General features: G+C 39.7%; 1 protein-coding gene across 1 annotated transcript in view; it reads left to right on the top strand.

Annotated features, from left to right (window-relative positions):
• Positions 1 to 8,266: 8,266 nt before the first annotated feature.
• tfap2d (transcription factor AP-2 delta (activating enhancer binding protein 2 delta)) overlaps positions 8,267 to 17,500 on the top strand; it is an 18,230-nt gene continuing 8,996 nt past the window's right edge. The window contains exons 1-3 of the mRNA XM_017456022.3: positions 8,267 to 8,367; positions 9,321 to 9,806; positions 15,588 to 15,648. Of these exons, the coding sequence (XP_017311511.3) occupies positions 8,329 to 8,367; positions 9,321 to 9,806; positions 15,588 to 15,648 (586 nt within the window). The 5' untranslated portion in view covers positions 8,267 to 8,328. The remainder of the gene's footprint in view (positions 8,368 to 9,320; positions 9,807 to 15,587; positions 15,649 to 17,500) is intronic.

Consider the following 17,500-nt stretch of genomic DNA (forward strand, 5'->3'; position numbering starts at 1 on the left):
TTAAACACGGGCGCGTTAGTGTTGCATTAACATGCGTGTTGCTACGTGTTTAGATGTTACGCCGGGTGCTAACGGAAGTCCCAGACACATTACTATAGGAGTACAGACCGTGTGTAATCGTGGGCATGGTGACGTTTTCTGTACTGAGACGTTTAACATTGAACATTTATGGAAGGAGTCTCCAGTGTCAGCGCTTCAATATTTTAAGTCCTCGCTAGTCAACTGTCCATTAACTAGTTCCACCTCAGCTGATGAATCGTATAAGGTACTAAAGTGTATAATAACTAGTTCCACCTCAGCTCATGAATCATATAAGGTACTAAAACGTCTAATAACTAGTTCCACCTCAGCTCATGAATCGTATAAGGTACTAAAACGTCTAATAACTAGTTCCACCTCAGCTCATGAATCGTATAAGGTACTAAAGTGTATAATAACTAGTTCCACGTCAGCTCATGAATCGTATAAGGTACTAAAGTGTATAATAACTAGTTCCACCTCAGCTCATGAATCTTATAAGGTACTAAAGTGTATAATAACTAGTTCCACCTCAGCTCTTTAATCATATAAGGTACTAAAACGTCTAATAACTAGTTCCACCTCAGCTCATGAATCATATAAGGTACTAAAGTGTATAATAACTAGTTCCACCTCAGCTCTTTAATCATATAAGGTACTAAAGTGTATAATAACTAGTTCCACCTCAGCTCATGAATCGTATAAGGTACTAAAGTGTATAATAACTAGTTCCACCTCAGCTCATGAATCATATAAGGTACTAAAGTGTATAATAACTAGTTCCACCTCAGCTCTTTAATCATATAAGGTACTAAAGTGTATAATAACTAGTTCCACCTCAGCTCATGAATCGTATAAGGTACTAAAGTGTATAATAACTAGTTCCACCTCAGCTCTTTAATCATATAAGGTACTAAAGTGTATAATAACTAGTTCCACCTCAGCTCTTTAATCATATAAGGTACTAAAGTGTATAATAACTAGTTCCACCTCAGCTCTTTAATCATATAAGGTACTAAAGTGTATAATAACTAGTTCCACCTCAGCTCATGAATCATATAAGGTACTAAAGTGTATAATAACTACCTGTTTCAGACTCCTGTGCGTATCTTTATTGTTTATTAATCTGATGTAAACGATACAGAATGGCTGATTTGGAGAACTGTTCAGACCTGTGCTGTGGAAATACTCTGCCACCTGTCTTGACCTTCACCTCGTCGAGGAGAAATTAATTTCGCATTATCTCCAATCTGTCTGACTGACGCGTGGCCCCGCCCCCTTCTAACTGTATTAGCATATAAACCTCCGTGTGTGTGTGTGTGTGTGTGTGTGTGTGTGTATGTAGGTCACGACGAGGATTAACGTTATTATTTTGTAATTGTTATTCCGACGCAGTTCGGTCATTTCCCCAGCCGTTATTGTGGGCGCAGTTAACGGACGCGTGACCTCGTGAGCGCTCGTGAGCCGCGTTATTTCCCCGTCACCTCCGACAATACCGCCATTGTGTCGGTTATTTCCCCGGGTCAGTCCCACTGACTGGAAGATTCCTAAGAATTCACACAAGTCGTACGAAAAGTTATACGAATGCCTAAGATTATGGTACAGTCGGGTGTTTCTGTTCCACTTTATTCACCTGAAATGCCAAAGTCTTTCTCTCTCTCTCTCTCTCTCTCTCTCTCTCTCTCTCTCTCTCTTAAATAATCATAAGAGCCTCAGCTTTCCAGACGGAGATCCTGACGTTCCTGAGACATTAGAATCTATATTCTGAGTGTCTGTAAACACCATTAAGCGTTCCTCAGAGGGGATTTCATCACAAAACAGAAGCACTTCCGGACCATGAGGAACCCTGAAGGAGCTCATTATTGTGTCTCAGGTTAATATTATAATGGGAATGTAACGATTTTTAATTTCAATCCAGCTAAAGGTTCTTCTGAAGCAACGAAATATGTTCTCAGGAACTCTTTTTTTTTTTTAATTTAATTTAATTTTTTAAAAACACATCTATTTGGTATGACGATCTTGTAGAACATCAAGAAAGTAGATTTAGCAAGGTTATCTAATACTGGATTTAAGTCGGCCATCTTGTAAAAATTATTTATCGGGAAATACCGTTAATGGTTCTCCAGAGAGGGATTCTTTGTAAAAAATGTTTAAAAATTTTAAATAAACTTTAGGACGCTGAAGAACTCTTAAGGAACCCATCGGTCACATTGTCCAATAGCTGCACGTTAGCTTTGAGGGGTTTTTTTTGTGTGTGTGTGTGTGTGTGTGTGTGTGTGTTTTTTTTTTGTTACGTGACCGACGTGAGTCGTCAGATGGCGTGGTACGAAATTTCACTCAGGCAAAAATACTTTAAAAAAAAAAAAAAAAACACAACAACCAAAAAACCCCAGAAGTGACGTCACAAATCTGCAGCGATTTCTATTCAAATTAAAGTTAGGAGTCAGGGGGCGGGGTCAACGGGCGGAGTCAAGGGGCGCTTGTAGGCTACGATTTCCTAGCTAAGTATTCATTCGTATAAACCAGACTCAATGTTCTTATAGCGTTTGTAGGAATTTCTCACGAGTTCTGGTTGCGTTTGCGCGTCTTCCGCGCTCACGAGAAGTCAATACGGACCGGACGTGGACGTAGGGAGCAGATCACGAAAAACAAGGAGGATAACGACATTTTTTTTTTTTTTTGCAAGCTAGTTCGATTTAAGTCGCTGGTTTGAGGGATAATATGAACGCGTCACTACTCACCGATCTGTGGATAAACACAACTAATCAAAGCAAATAAATAAATGTGCTCATGAGATCCAGGCAGCGCTAATCGATGCTAACACCCTGTGCGTTTATACGTGTTTCTAATGAGATTGATCATTTTGTGTGTTGAATCTGGAGTGTATTTGCGACTAGCCTAGTAGTCCGGGTTGAATGAACCGTACGTGTATGTGCATGGCTTTATTTGAGCGAATAATATCGTCATTTATCGTCTGTGTAGGTTCGCTAGCTCCCGCGCTGTGGCTAGAGACGGCTCGACGTCAGATTTCCTTTCCCGATACGAGTGTATCCGGACCCATCTGATATCGCTTCTTCTGTGAAATCTGTACGCTTTAAACTCATCATGAACTGGAAGTATAAAGGGTAAATATGATAGGAATCAAAGCTAAATAATGAACGCCATAACAGGAAGTCATGTTTCTCTTTACACGTAAAAATTTCTACTTCCAGGCAAATTTCAACCGCGATCGGATCAAATTCTACAATTTTTCTGATCTGAGTATCGGATCGGTGCCATCTCTAATTTTGGACATTTTCATGATAGCATTAGCAAGATTCTAAAATATGGTAGCTTATATTATTAGTATTATTATTATTATTATTATTATTATTATTATTATTGCTGCTGCTGTTGTTGAAAGACTTCCGGTTGTGCGGATGATCAGAGACGGTGTACTAGTCATACAGTAGCTGTGTAGTTTACAGAGATCTGATTGGCTCCTCACAGTTTGGGACGCGTTTTAATCCAATCTATGAAATCCAATCTCGCGCTTCATTCCTCAGCTTCATGTTTTACATCTGTTATCTTTATCTCCCGCATAATAATCTTTCAGCTTTGAGTTTTTGAGCTTGCTGACGGATTTAAACCGTCTCCAGCTCCATCACGGGGACGAGCAGTATGCAGGCTGTGTGTGTGTGTGTGTGTGTGTGTGCGCGCGCGGGTCTGACAGATGGAGCGAGCCGAGGCCGGTACAGCGTGCATATGGCAGCGCGAGGGGTTTGTGCGGGACTCCGCGCGCTAAGCCGCATTATTAAAGCCGTCTACCGAGCAACTGGTGCAATCTCTCTCTCTCTTTCTCTCTCTCTCTCTCTCTCCTTCGCGTACAAGCGCACGTTTAATCCCTCGCGTGAGAGGACTGCTCCTCTCGCGCTCTCAACCGTATTATTATGACTATCATTCATTTTTCCCTCTTATTCTGACCATTGAGATTAACCAGTCGCAGTTGTGTAATAACAGGCCATTGTTATAAAAACAGCACTCACTGTGATTTCACCCAACAGTGCTGTAGTTGTTAATGTTGTTGTGTAACAGTATTATTATACAACAACACTGTTATTTATGGCACGTTGTTGCTGTTGTGTGACATCGTTATAAAACCCTCGCGGTGTCGTTATTCAGGCGATATCTTATTGTGTTGGTGGTGCTGTGTAATAATATTATCATAAAACGTTACTTGGCGTATCATTCATCGCGTAAACGTTGTCGTTTTGGTGGTGGGATTGCTGTTGTGTAATAATACTGTTATGGAACAACACCCGGTGTGTGATTTATTTAAGTGTTGTTTTGTTGTTGGTGGTATTACGGTTGTTGTGTAATAATATTGTTAGAAAACAATACTCACCGTGTTAGGTGTTTAACAGCGTTGTTGTTGTTGTTGTTGTTGTTGGCAAGGGCGTGACCATACCCGGTTTGGACATTGTGAGGGTCCGAGCTGGTACTGAAAATTCGCATATTTGGAAGACAGTTTTAGGATTCCGTTAGCGTTTGAGTTCAGGTGATTTCTGAGTGATAGAAGCTCCCACAGCATGGGGAAATTGTAGGGTGCTGTGGACGTCCTGTCTACATTTCTTACAGACTGAGCTGCTAAAATATATCAACGAACTTGCGTTGAGTACGGGCGCAACCATGTGTACTATTGGAGGGGGTGGGGGAACACACCTATTGTCCTTAACATACGGAAATATATTCAAAAGGAATAGACATAAATAAATAGAAAGATGAAGAAAAGACAGATCCGTTGGCAGGGGTCATTAAACGGGGACATATAGAAAATATTTTCTACTGTATATTGGGGACAGATGGGTATTTCCTCAACATTGGGGGGGACACACGACCCCTCCCAAAGAATGCGTGGTTACGCCCATGGTTGTTGGTTGTGCTTGTTATTGTTGGTTAATTCTATTGTTATAAACAACACTCTGTGTGTTATTTATTTAACACACCTCTGTGGATGAATTAAAGGTACTAGTCTTGACCCTTCCTTATCACTCAGGTGGAAACATCACCATCTTTTATAGCTGTAATGCGGACCTGTGGAGAGAGAGTACCTTTACTAATGATCTCAGCTACATCATTAGTTTTAAGAGTGAAGCTTTGAGGGTACCACGGGCGTTAGCCGGACTGTTAATCATCCGGGGCCGAGCCCAGATTCTTGTACATGCAACTTTTTTTCTTCCAGATCGGCTAGTAGGCTAAGTTTTGTTTTATGGATGCTGAGTTAACTCAGCTGTCAGTGTGTGACATGATCAGAAAAAGTTCGATTTATCAGAAAACCTGCCTCGGGCGTTGTCGCTGTTTGTAGGACGACCAGACCGATAAAATGTCAAACTTTTCTAACGCTAGTTTGGTGTCGCTCGCCGAGGGGACGCACAGCTAAGCTATCTCCGTATGTGTTTAGCCGCTACAGTGCCGTGTAGACGTCATTATCGTTCCTTCTGCTCCGCTCAGATCACGTTCACGTAAACTGGAACTCGTACAGACACCTTTACCGGATTAAAAATAAATTACCGTAGGCCTATTTCTCCTCACACTGACTGTGAGCTAGCGTTTGGCACGATCGAGATCCGTCAGCCAATGAGACGCGAGTATTTCCACGTGTGTATTTTCCTGTAAACGCCGTCTGATTGGTTTCGCCTCCGTCCACTGAAGATATAAAATCACAGGTGTGTTCTTTCACTGAAGTTCAGGTTCCGTTATGTCGTGACGAACCGCTCCGAGCGGAGAATTATTCAGCCCTGAACGCCCAGGCCGGGTTACGCCCCTGGAGGGTACACTACATGCACACCTGGGAGGTACAAAAGGTGAACAGTGACAAGGAAAAGTCCTCTTTAGTACCCTTTGTTTCTCAGAGTGTCTGTCATTATAGACAACTTGTTTATTTTTTTAAACACAGAGAGCAAAGGCTACTTCACCTCAGGCTACACTCCTCTGACCCCCAGTCAAAAAAAAAAAAAAAATCAGTTAAATATTTAATCTATCAATCAATCAGTAAATAAATAAACACGTGTGGGAAAGTTAACCGCGGGTCCGTGATGTGATTGGACGGTGATGCGATTCGTGCTGTCACGTGACGTGCTGGTCGCTTGTGTGGTTTATATTTGACAAAAATAATGTAATACTGTGACAAAATAACGTAGTGACGAGAACACAAAGTGCGAAAATGAGCTAATCACAACGGAGACTTGAACATCGAAACATCGGACTTTGACTTCTCGTGATTTTGGTTTTTAGAAGCTCACGCGCTGGGTGGGGCGGCGCACGGATGTGACATGGACAAGGCCATGGTTTTTACACACACACACACACACACACACACACACACACACACACACACACACCACTAGCGTTTATTATTCGATTTTTTTTTTAAACAAAAAAATGTAAAAATGTGTCAGTTCATGCGCAACTGGTGCGCCGCCAGGAAAAAAAAAAGTGGTACTTAAAGGTACCATTCCTGGCCCTTGATGTGGTTCCCTTTTAAGCGTACGCCTTTAGTACCTTCAAAGGTACACACTATCCACAAGTACAGGTGAAAGATACAGATTAAAGGTATTAAAGAAAGGTACAGTACCCTAAGTACCTTAGTACCCTTTGGCCTAAGACTATTAAGACTGTTTATCATAATATTAACTATTATTATTATTATTATTATTATTATTATTATTATTATTATTATTATTATAAAAACAGTAGACAACAGTGACCGTTATAATGTAACCGGTTCAGAGAGAGAGAGAGAGAGAGAGAGAGAGAGAGTGTGTGTGTGTGTGTGTGTGTGTGTGTGTGTGTTTTGACAGAGCATCCCCTCAGAGACGCGCTCATTTGACCGAATCCTGAGAACGAAGTTGAGCGACGGAACGGAAGCCCCCTCTCTCTCTCTCTCTCTCTCTCTCTCTCTCACACACACACACACACACACACACACACAAACACACACACACACACGCTAATCGTTCTTTAAAAAGGGGAGGAAAGGAGGCAAATGTTGTTGTTTTTTTGTTCCTGTCCAACAAAAAGCGAGTCTGACACGGTCCACTTAGCGGCCATAAAGCCTGAGATTGACCGGCGGAGAGCGAGAAGTCAATCTAGTTTCTTTAAAAAAAAAAAAAGAAAGAAAGAAAGAAAGAAAGAAAGAAAAGAAAAGAAAAGAAGGAAAAGAAGAAGAAAGGAGATTTGGCCGAGTACCAAACGGAATTAAAAAGACGCAACAGATTCCAGTCACAATGTTATAATGTGATAAATAGTTTGCAAAGCTTCTCTGTATGTGTTTTGTGTTTATTATTATTATTATTATTATTATTATTATTCATACACACTATTCAAATATATATATATATTTTAATGCTCTAATAATTATTAAAAACGCACTAAATTGTCGCAATATATTCCTGAAAAAGGTGTAAAAATACAAACCAACAAAAAACATCCACATCGATCAAGCCTTATTATTATTATTATTATTATTATCGTTATTATTATTATTATTATTATTATTATCGTTATTATTATAGTTATTCCTTTTTTAAATATGAAAATCACAAATTTGTCACTTTTACTGCTGCTAACACACACACACACACACACACACACACACGTAGGTATATATATATATATATATAAAAAGAAAATAAACTGCACATGAAGCCGTTCAGAAGGTCATTCACTCAAATGTTTTTATTCGTGCATTAAAATGTTGGGGTTTTTTTCTCCTCTATGGACGAAATTAAACTTACGTTTCTGCTGCCAAAAGAAAAAGAAAAAAAGAAATCCGTAAAAGAGAACAAAAAAATGCCGGCGCGAAACTGGAAACAGAAAGAAAGAAAAAAAAAATCATCAAAAAGTGTTGAAAGCGCACTCGGTTCCTTATTAGGCGAAGATACAATATTTATTCCGTGTCTCCAGGGATGAGGCTCCTTCTCTCTCTATTGTCCTCCCATTCCTCAATGCTGATGCTTAATTTTCAAAACTTCTATATTACCAAGGGACCTACGACATCAGCCGGAGAAAAACCCCGGCAAGTACATAATCCGAGCCAGGGAGCCGCTCGGTGCAGTGGGGAGAGACACGCGCGCGCACTTTGCACCGACACCGACTCCGACAGGCCACGATTTCACCAGTTTTTCCGGCGGATTTTTTCCCCCCGGTCTCCTCTCCGTCCTTCCTTCCTTCCTTTCTTCCCTTCCTTCTTTGCTGAGTTTAATTCGGGCGGCGAGCGCGAGGATAATCCGGGGAGTGTTTTTTTTTTTTTTTTTGGTCGGAAGCGCGAGAATGTCAGCCACCTTTCCGGGACTGGTTCATGATGCGGAGGTATTTAAAATATATATATATATATATATTTATTTATTTTTAAAATACATTAATGGGGGAAAAAAATCTGAAGATTTTTTAAATTATATATTTATATTAATATATTTAATTATTGTTTTTCTTTGTTTACACCGTAAGCAAGACTATATCCGCGCGCGCGCGTGTGTGTGTGTGTGTGGTTTATTGTATAAAATGATCAGGAATAAATATGTGATTTTATAATGTCGCTCAGGATAAAAAATAAATATATATATATATATATACACACACACACACATACGCACGCACGCGCTCGCACACACGCACACACTCATACAAATGCACGTCGCTTTTTCACCGGTTCTCGCGCTCCCTTCGCTTTTATTGTCACTGACTCACTCCGGTGTCTCTGATGTCGGTCGCGTGCACGGTAAATGATCTTAATAGTTTTGGCACGATATTAATAACTCTACATTCACACACACACACACTCACACACACTTTCCACGGCAAATGATAGACAAGTGATAGAGGGATAGAGGATACAGAAGGAGGGGGAAAAGTTGCTCGTTTTTTTGTTTTTTTTTTACACCCGTGCGCTGGTTTTTCACGCGCTCCCTCCCAGGCACGGAGGAGACTGACACCGCCGTCAGGTACTTCTCTAAAAAAGAGGCTTTGAGGCTCGTGTGTGTGTGTGTGTGTGTGTGTGTGTGTGTGTGTGTGTGTGTGTGTGTGTGTGTGTGTGTAAGAAGGAGAGAGGCTGTGTGTGTGTGAGTGAGTGTGTTGTGTACATGTGCGTGTTTGTCAAGGCCGAGTTCTTCATAAAAGGAAAAACACGACAAGATTTCCGTTGAACGGAGCAGCGCGCGCGACTTGTAGCTCGGTGTAGCTGCGAGCGCTCGTTAAATGACATCCGTCATATATTTATTTTTTTCCTCTCTCTCTCTCTCTCTCTCTCTCTCCTTTTCACACAGATACGTCACGACGGATCAAACAGCTACCGTTTGATGCAGCTCGGCTGCCTGGAGTCAGTGGCCAACTCGTCGGTGGCTTACTCGTCGTCGTCTCCGCTCACGTACCCGGCCACCGGGACAGAGTTCGCGTCGCCGTACTTCCCCGCCAACCACCAGTACACGCCCCTGCACCACCAGTCTTTCCACTACGACTTCCAGCACGGGCACCACGCGGCCGTGAACGCCGACGCGTACTACTCGCAGCAGTACTACCAGCAGCTGCACCATCACGGCGAGCCGACCGACTTCATCAACCTGCACGGCGCGCGCGCGCTCAAGTCGTCGTGCCTGGACGAGCAGCGGCGCGAGCTGGGCTGCCTGGACGCCTACCGACGCCACGACCTGTCGCTCGTGAGCCACGGCTCGCAGTACGGTGTGCACCCCGAGCAAAGGCTGCTGCCGGGTGCCGGTCTGGGTCTTCCAACGCCGGGGGCCGATGACCTACAGGTACCAGCACGTGCACCCTCTCCCCCGCCCGCCCACAACCCCAACAAACACTGTCCAAGCATGCACAACACATACACTCACACACACACACACACACACACACACACACACACACACACACACACACTCAGATGCCTGGCGGTACGTGACCTTGACTGTATCACATTTTACAAATCTTACGAAAACCAGCTTTTATAAATAAATAAATTAACCGGACTTTAAAATAAATAAATAAATAAATTAAATAAATAAAAACAAGGAACTCCCCGCTATGCTGGAATTTGAATGAGACAAGCCTAGAAGATAAATAAATAAATAAATAAATAAATAAATAAATAAATAAGACATTATTAAAAGCGCCGCATTTAAAATAAGTATACAATAGAGATATTAACATTAGGCCCATATAAATAAATAAATAAATAAATAAATAAATAAATAAATAAACAATAAGGAATTATAGCAAACTATATCTATTCATATTTCATCATTCATATTTTTATGAAGCATATTATCCACATGTCGCTGTAAAATTCTTTTCAGAAGTAGGCCTAAAAATGAACCGGGAATATTCTGTACTTTATGGAAAAATACAAATCCAATCAAGACACAAAGAAAAAAAAATCTTAATCCGCGTTTATTTCAATTAACTGTAAATAAAAAAGAGTCGAGTCTACAAATACGATTTTTTTTTCAATACAGCTAAACATAAACATCTCGATTTTTACCCCACGTGACTTCATTTGAAACGCAGAAGCCGCGACTCATTGAAATGAAGTCACCAGACGCTCTCTTTATGTGTGTACTTCTTTTGAGCGGTTTGAGAAAAAGAGAAACTGCTGCCACAGAATGAAATCTAATTTTAGGTGTATGTTTTTGCGCATTGTGCTATTGAGAGGTCGGAATGAATCGCGTGAATGCGCGCGCCTCTCCGTTAAAAGGGAGGATTAAGGGCTTGGAAAAGGCGCGCGGACAAAAGGCCAAATCCTCCGCAGTAGAGCACCGTAGTTTATCCAATTTAGGACTTAATGTCAATCAACTGGTTATTTATGCAAAGACATCCTGCGCGCGGGTCAAGTTTAACTGGCGAGTTAAAAAAAAAAAAAAAGAGAAAGAAAGAAAAGAAAGAAAGAAATGAGTAAATAAAGGATGAAGGTCGGTTCATGATTCGCGATTATTATTTTTTTTTTGTTTAGGTTTTTTTTTTTCACGCTTTCCAACAAAATACAAAAATGTTGTGCATGCGTGTGCGCGAGCGTAAGCGTGTGCGTGAAATCATATCTTTTATATAAGCAATAAAAAAATGCGTACAGGTATAAAAAAAAAAAACACACACACACACACACACACACAACCAAGTACAATATTTAATTGATATATTTTAAATATTTACATGATTATTATTAGGCACTTATTGCATGGCTTGTACAGTAATGCGGTGGTGCTAGGCCTGTAGATTTGATCGTTTTGTCTGTAATATCGCATGCAATTTTACGCGGTCATTTTTATATTTATTTATTTATTTATTTACATTTTACAGAGACCTGGGGGGGGGGGGGGGGGTTGAGATTCGCGTCTATTTTATATTTTAAACATTCAGCAAAACTCTACAGATCTACGCACATAACTAACAAGACTAAATAAATCAATATTAGCCGATATTTGCACATTTTAGGAAATGGTTTGCGTTGAACAACAGTGTGAAACAGTCGCGTGCTTAACAGAATTGTAAGCGCCTTTGTTTACACCGCGGTTGTCGCACGCAGCTTGCCCCCCACCCCCCCACCCCCCACCCCCATTTCCCCCCCAATAGTTTTTGGAATGGTAGGCGACTTGTTCTGCACGCGCGTGGTAAATAAAGACGAGACGAGACACCACACACACACACACACACACACACACACACAAATTCCCGGCAGAGAAACACTTATAAAGTCGCGTGAAAAAAAAAAAAAAAAAGGTTTCCGACCTTTCTGAATTAAAAAAAAAAAAGCACGCGGCTCGGTGCGGGGCTTCACCGAAACAGATGCGGGGCACAACAGAGTGGCCGCGCGCGCACAAAGTGCATTTCTGAGCCGCTAAAAAAGATTTGGCACGCGGAACAATAGGAGCTGCCCCGTGGCCCTGTTACCTTCCCGCATAATTTATTCCTGATCTCTAGAGTTTTTTTTTTCTGTGTGTATTGATTTTATAATCACTTTAACTGCACGAGGAGGAAAAAAGGAGGAGTAAAGAAAAAAAGGCTTACACGAGCTCGGCAGTATGGCACTTTATAAACCGGTGTGTGTGTGTGTGTGTGTGTGTGTGTGTGTGTGTGTGTGTTACTCTTTGTTGTGGAGTCTGGTCGCGGCACGTGAGACGGATTAATTTTTGATAAAATCTCGTGACACAACTTGATACATGAGCGAATCTAAATAACAATAATAATAATAATAATAATAATAATAATAATAATAATAATAATAATAATCACAAACATTTTCATTTCACTACAAACTGTTTCCTAATCCGCTAAATCTTGCTCGTTGAAACTCTAGAAGCTGTGTGTAATTCTATACGATTCTATTTAAGATAGAAACGGGCTAAATGAAAGTGCCGCACTGATGATCGTGTATGACGTCACAAGCATACAAACACACGCACCGTTCAACCTTGACACGCTTTACTGCGTTTAATTGTAGAAACCGGTGCCGGTTTTTATTTTATTTTTTTTGTGGTTGTTTTTTGTTGTTGTTTGTTGTTGTTGCTGTTGTTTATCTAATGACGTCACATACGTTTAAATCGGAGCTCTGAGAAAATCCCGGAAAAGTCGGAAATGATCGTAATTACGACGTGCCGTAAAATATGTTTCGTGTAAATGTTGGTTTCTTTTGCTTGTTTCATATTGACCTTGTGGTCTAATTTTAAAAAAAATCCCACATTCTTAAAATGAATGAATGAATAAATAAATAAAGGTGCTGGGGGGGGGGGGAATATGAAGAACTAACGAGAACGCTTTTTTTTGTGCCACAAATAACCAAAAAACATTTTCCTATCAGGACTGAAAGGTTCTTTAGGACAGCAAAATTGGTTCTTGGATGGATCATGGACTGAAATGTTGATATGGTTCTATGTGGAACCGTTTTAGACTGCTGGATTGTTTGGCACAAAGACCTGAAAATGAGGTCTTTTCACACCAGAGATGTGAGCATTATTTGTTTGTTGCGGCGACAAAGGCTAATTTTATAAAGTATTTTTTTCCCAGGGAACTAAAAATGGTTCTACGGTTCTTTAAGAGTATAGCCTACACGCTTGGAGAACATGTCGTCATTATTCAAAACCACACAGGACGTAAATAAAGATGTTTCCTTCGTGTCCTGGTCGTATCGTTTGTGAAACTGTGAATCTTCACGTGCGGGCGCTAGGCTAGTTTGTGAACCCGATCGATCACGCTACGGCATTTCCTGATGTTCTGACTTTTCCTTGTCGGTGACGTGGTTCTATCAGTTTTGTATCGTTAGTGTGTATCAGCTACCTGGGCATGTGCACATGGTACCTTTAATCAGGGTTTAGAATAAAAGTTTTTAAGGTACATGTCATGTAAGGTGGTCCTTACGCTCGGACACTCTCAGAGATAAAAGTATAGACCTGCACTTTTCCTTTCTGCTGGTGTGGCACCATCAGGGGAACGTGATTTACCTGGAAACATTTAAAAATAATCATTTTATCTTCACATTCAGAGACAGGTGTACCTTTAAACATTTACTGTGCAAAATAAACACGTAGCCTTGACACACACACACACACACAAAAAAAAAAAATTGGTAGCTTCATTTAAGAGAGTGTAAAATAAAGGATTCCTCAAGGGCTCGATTAATGGTTATGGGTTTGTAGCTTCCTATATATATATATATGGTTCCACTCGGAAGCGTCTCTGATGGGAACGCTGTACTATTTTTTTTAACACTGCACATTTACCTGTTTGTTTGTTTGTTTTTTTGTTGGGTGTTCAGTTATAGTGTGCGGTAACTAAAAAAAGTCATCGTTCGATGATGAATTCGTCGGATAACCAGTTCTAAATTTGCTTAAAGCTCCGACTTGACAATACAAACCTTCACGAGATCACGAACGGTGCCGGTTTCACAGCGTAATACCAGGATTTAACTCGAATTAACTCTACACAGATCCGGCAGTGCTGCAATTAAAAACGAGAATTTAGTTTCCTGTATTAGAAACCAGTGAACGATGATATAAAGTTAACAGTTAAGCTAATAGTTCATAGCTAGCCATCGTCGTGGCTGGAAACACAGTGTTGATGTTTGAGCCAGTTTATAAATTGGAAAAGAAAGAAGAAAAAAAGATGATATTTCCCAGTGAGACAGATTTAACTGTATGCTATTAAGTGTTAATACTGATCCAGTGCTCCTACTATATTACTGTAGAATTTACTAGATTGTTGTAGAATTTCCTGTAATGCTGTAGAACGGCTATAACGCAGTAGAATTTACTATAATGCAGTCAAATTTACGAGAACACTGTAGAATTTGTGATGATGCTGTAGAATTTACTCTCACGCAGTGAAATATATGGTAACACTGTAGAATTTACTAAAAGGCTGTAGAGTTTACTATAACGCAGTAGAATTTACTAAAAAGGCTGTAGAATGGATTATAACGCGGTAAAATTTAAGAAAATGCTGTAGAATTGCTATAACGCAGTAGAATTGATTGATAACGCAGTAGAATTTATGATGACACTAGAATTTACTAAAAGGCTGTAGAATTTACTATAACGTAGAATTTACTATAACGATGTAGAATTTACGATAATGATGTAGTTTATTATTATGCTGTAGAATTTACTATAACGATGTAGAATTTACTGTAATGATGTAGAATTTACGATAATGATGTAGAATTTATTATTATGCTGTAGAATTTTACGATGACGATGTAGAATTTATTATTATGCTGTAGAATTTACTATAATGATGTAGAATTTACTATAATGATGTAGAATTTACGATAATGATGTAGAATTTATTATTATGCTGTAGAATTTACTATAACGTAGAATTTACTATAACGATGTAGAATTTACTATAACGATGTAGAATTTACGATAATGATGTAGAGTTTATTATTATGCTGTAGAATTTACTATATCGTAGAATTTACTATAACGATGTAGAATTTACGATAATGATGTAGAATTTATTATTATGCTGTAGAATTTACTATAATGTAGAATTTACTATAGTGATGTAGAATTTATGATAACGATGTAGAATTTATTTATATGCTGTAGAATTCACTATAACTCTGTAGAATTTACGATAACGCTGTAGAATTCACTATAACTCTGTAGAATTCACTATAACCCTGTAGAATTTACGATAACGCTGTGGAATTTACGATAACGCTGTAGAATTCACTATAACTCTGTAGAATTCACTATAACTCTGTGGAATTTACGATAACGCTGTGGAACTGACCGCGCATGTAAATGTTTAGGCGAGAGTTCAGTGCACAGTCATAACACATAGCACAAACATTATTCTAAATCTGGTGAACGTTGTAGAATGTTATAGATCGTAATAGAATTTTGTGGAATGCACTGGAGTCCTCTATGTCGTACTGGAACATTAGAGAGATGCACCGCAGTGTGCTCGAGTGCTGTAGAAATGAACTATAAGGCTGGAGAGTTTATTACAATATTACAGAAATGTACTAGACTGGTGCAGATTTGATTAGAATTGACGTGTGTGTGTGTGTGTGTGTGTGTGTGTGTGTGTGTGTGTAGGGATCCGTGGACGCGCAATGCGGGCTCATGTTGAACGGACAAGGCGGGGTTATCCGGCGAGGTAAGAGCGATTTTTTTTTAACACATCCGCGCGCACGCACACACACACACACACACACACACACACACACACACACACTCAGGGACATTTAAATTATTTAGCTTGCGTGGGTTTTGAGTCTTTGTTGTCTGTTAGCTGTGGTGTCTCCCTTTAAAACCACAATAATGAGAATGTTTGAGATTTTTTTTTTCACATCGTGGTTTTTATTGCAGTTTTTCTTGTTCATATTTACATTTTCACTCAAAATCAGCAGATTGGCATTAAATCTGAAGACCTGACGGACAGCACTGAATTATCTGTAGAGTGATTAGAGGATTTGTTTGGCTGCGTGCAGAACACTACGCTTTTCTTTATTATTATTATTATTATTATTATTATTATTATTAGGCCTAATAATGAAGTATATAATGAATAATGAAGTAGTAGCTATAGCAGTAATAACAGGCTAGTATCGTTCTTCTATAATTATTCCTGTTTCACATTTATATCTATCTTTATATTTAATATATGCATATGTTAAACAAATAAACACAATAATAAAAACACCTGAATGAATTAAAATGTATATAAAAGTCATATAAAATACACACTTTAATAATAATAATAATAATAATAATAATAATATCAAATGTAATCATTTTTAAAATGAGAAATTCCTTCTCCTCAGTGCTTGGTGTCAGGTAACTCATGTCCTAATTAATTTTTTGGTTTAATTAGAATTAAATCGGCAAAAGTGATAAATAATAATAATAATAATAATAATAATTATTATTATTTATATATATATATATATATATATATATATATATATATATATATATATATATATATATATATATTTGTACAAAAATGAAGAATATGTATTATTTAATATTTTCTAAAATTAAAATAGCTATTAAAATTATAATATTGCGTTATTATTATTATTATTATTAGAACTGCTATGATATCTTTATTACTTTCAGAATATCACTCATTTGTCATTCTTCATGAATCTCACCGACTGTAGCGCGCGCGGTTTGCTGGCTTTTGCCTTTTTTGTTGTTTTTTTTGTTGTTCTTTTTAAATAAAGTTCCGGCTCGCTGCGCGCGGATCCGTGCGGCGCGCGCGTCTCCCAACGCTATCACTCCCGTGTTTTTCTTTTTTTTAACGTTGGATTTTTAGCCGCGAGCTCCGCCGATTCCAGAGCCATCACAACCAATAATCTTTACTTTGCCTCGCGCTCCCGGTATCGATGGCTTCTCTCGCGCCTCGGGCGGCCGCTTTGATATGTTAATGCGGCTCGAGCCCCGAATGCAGCGGAGATCATATTTAATGTTGTTCACACTCACTGCAACTTCGACTCGCCTGAATATTCACGTCGAGGCTTTTTCTTTCCCTCTGTCTATCTATCCATCCGTCTCTTTTTTGTTTCCTTTTCTAAAGAGATCACTCAGGAAACGCGCGTTCTGCTCAGAGAAGTCGCGCGCGTTTTAATCATTAGCATCGCCGTGCACCTAGCTTCCAGGAATTTGATCAAGATTAGCCTCTCGCCTTTAGAGTGTGGCGTGTGTGCGTTTAGCATGTGTGTGTGTGTGTGTGTGTGTGTGTGTGTGTGTGTGTGTGTGTGTGGAGGAGCCCAATGCACAGAGCGTAGTTGGCCCACTTCTTATGGTGGCCCTTAGAACACCCCCCCCCCCCCCCCCCCCCCAGCATAATTGATACTCTGTGTCTGTGTGTGTGTGTGTGTGGGGGGGGGGGGGGGGGGGTGTTATTGGAGGGCGACATGTTTTATGTCTCAGTGAGGACCAAATGTACCGACAAGAATGTCTGACGGGTTTGACCTTGTGGGGACATTTGGCTGGTCATCATT

Source organism: Ictalurus punctatus, chromosome 2, assembly GCF_001660625.3.
Source record: "Ictalurus punctatus breed USDA103 chromosome 2, Coco_2.0, whole genome shotgun sequence".
Classification (NCBI taxonomy): Eukaryota; Metazoa; Chordata; class Actinopteri; order Siluriformes; family Ictaluridae; genus Ictalurus; species Ictalurus punctatus.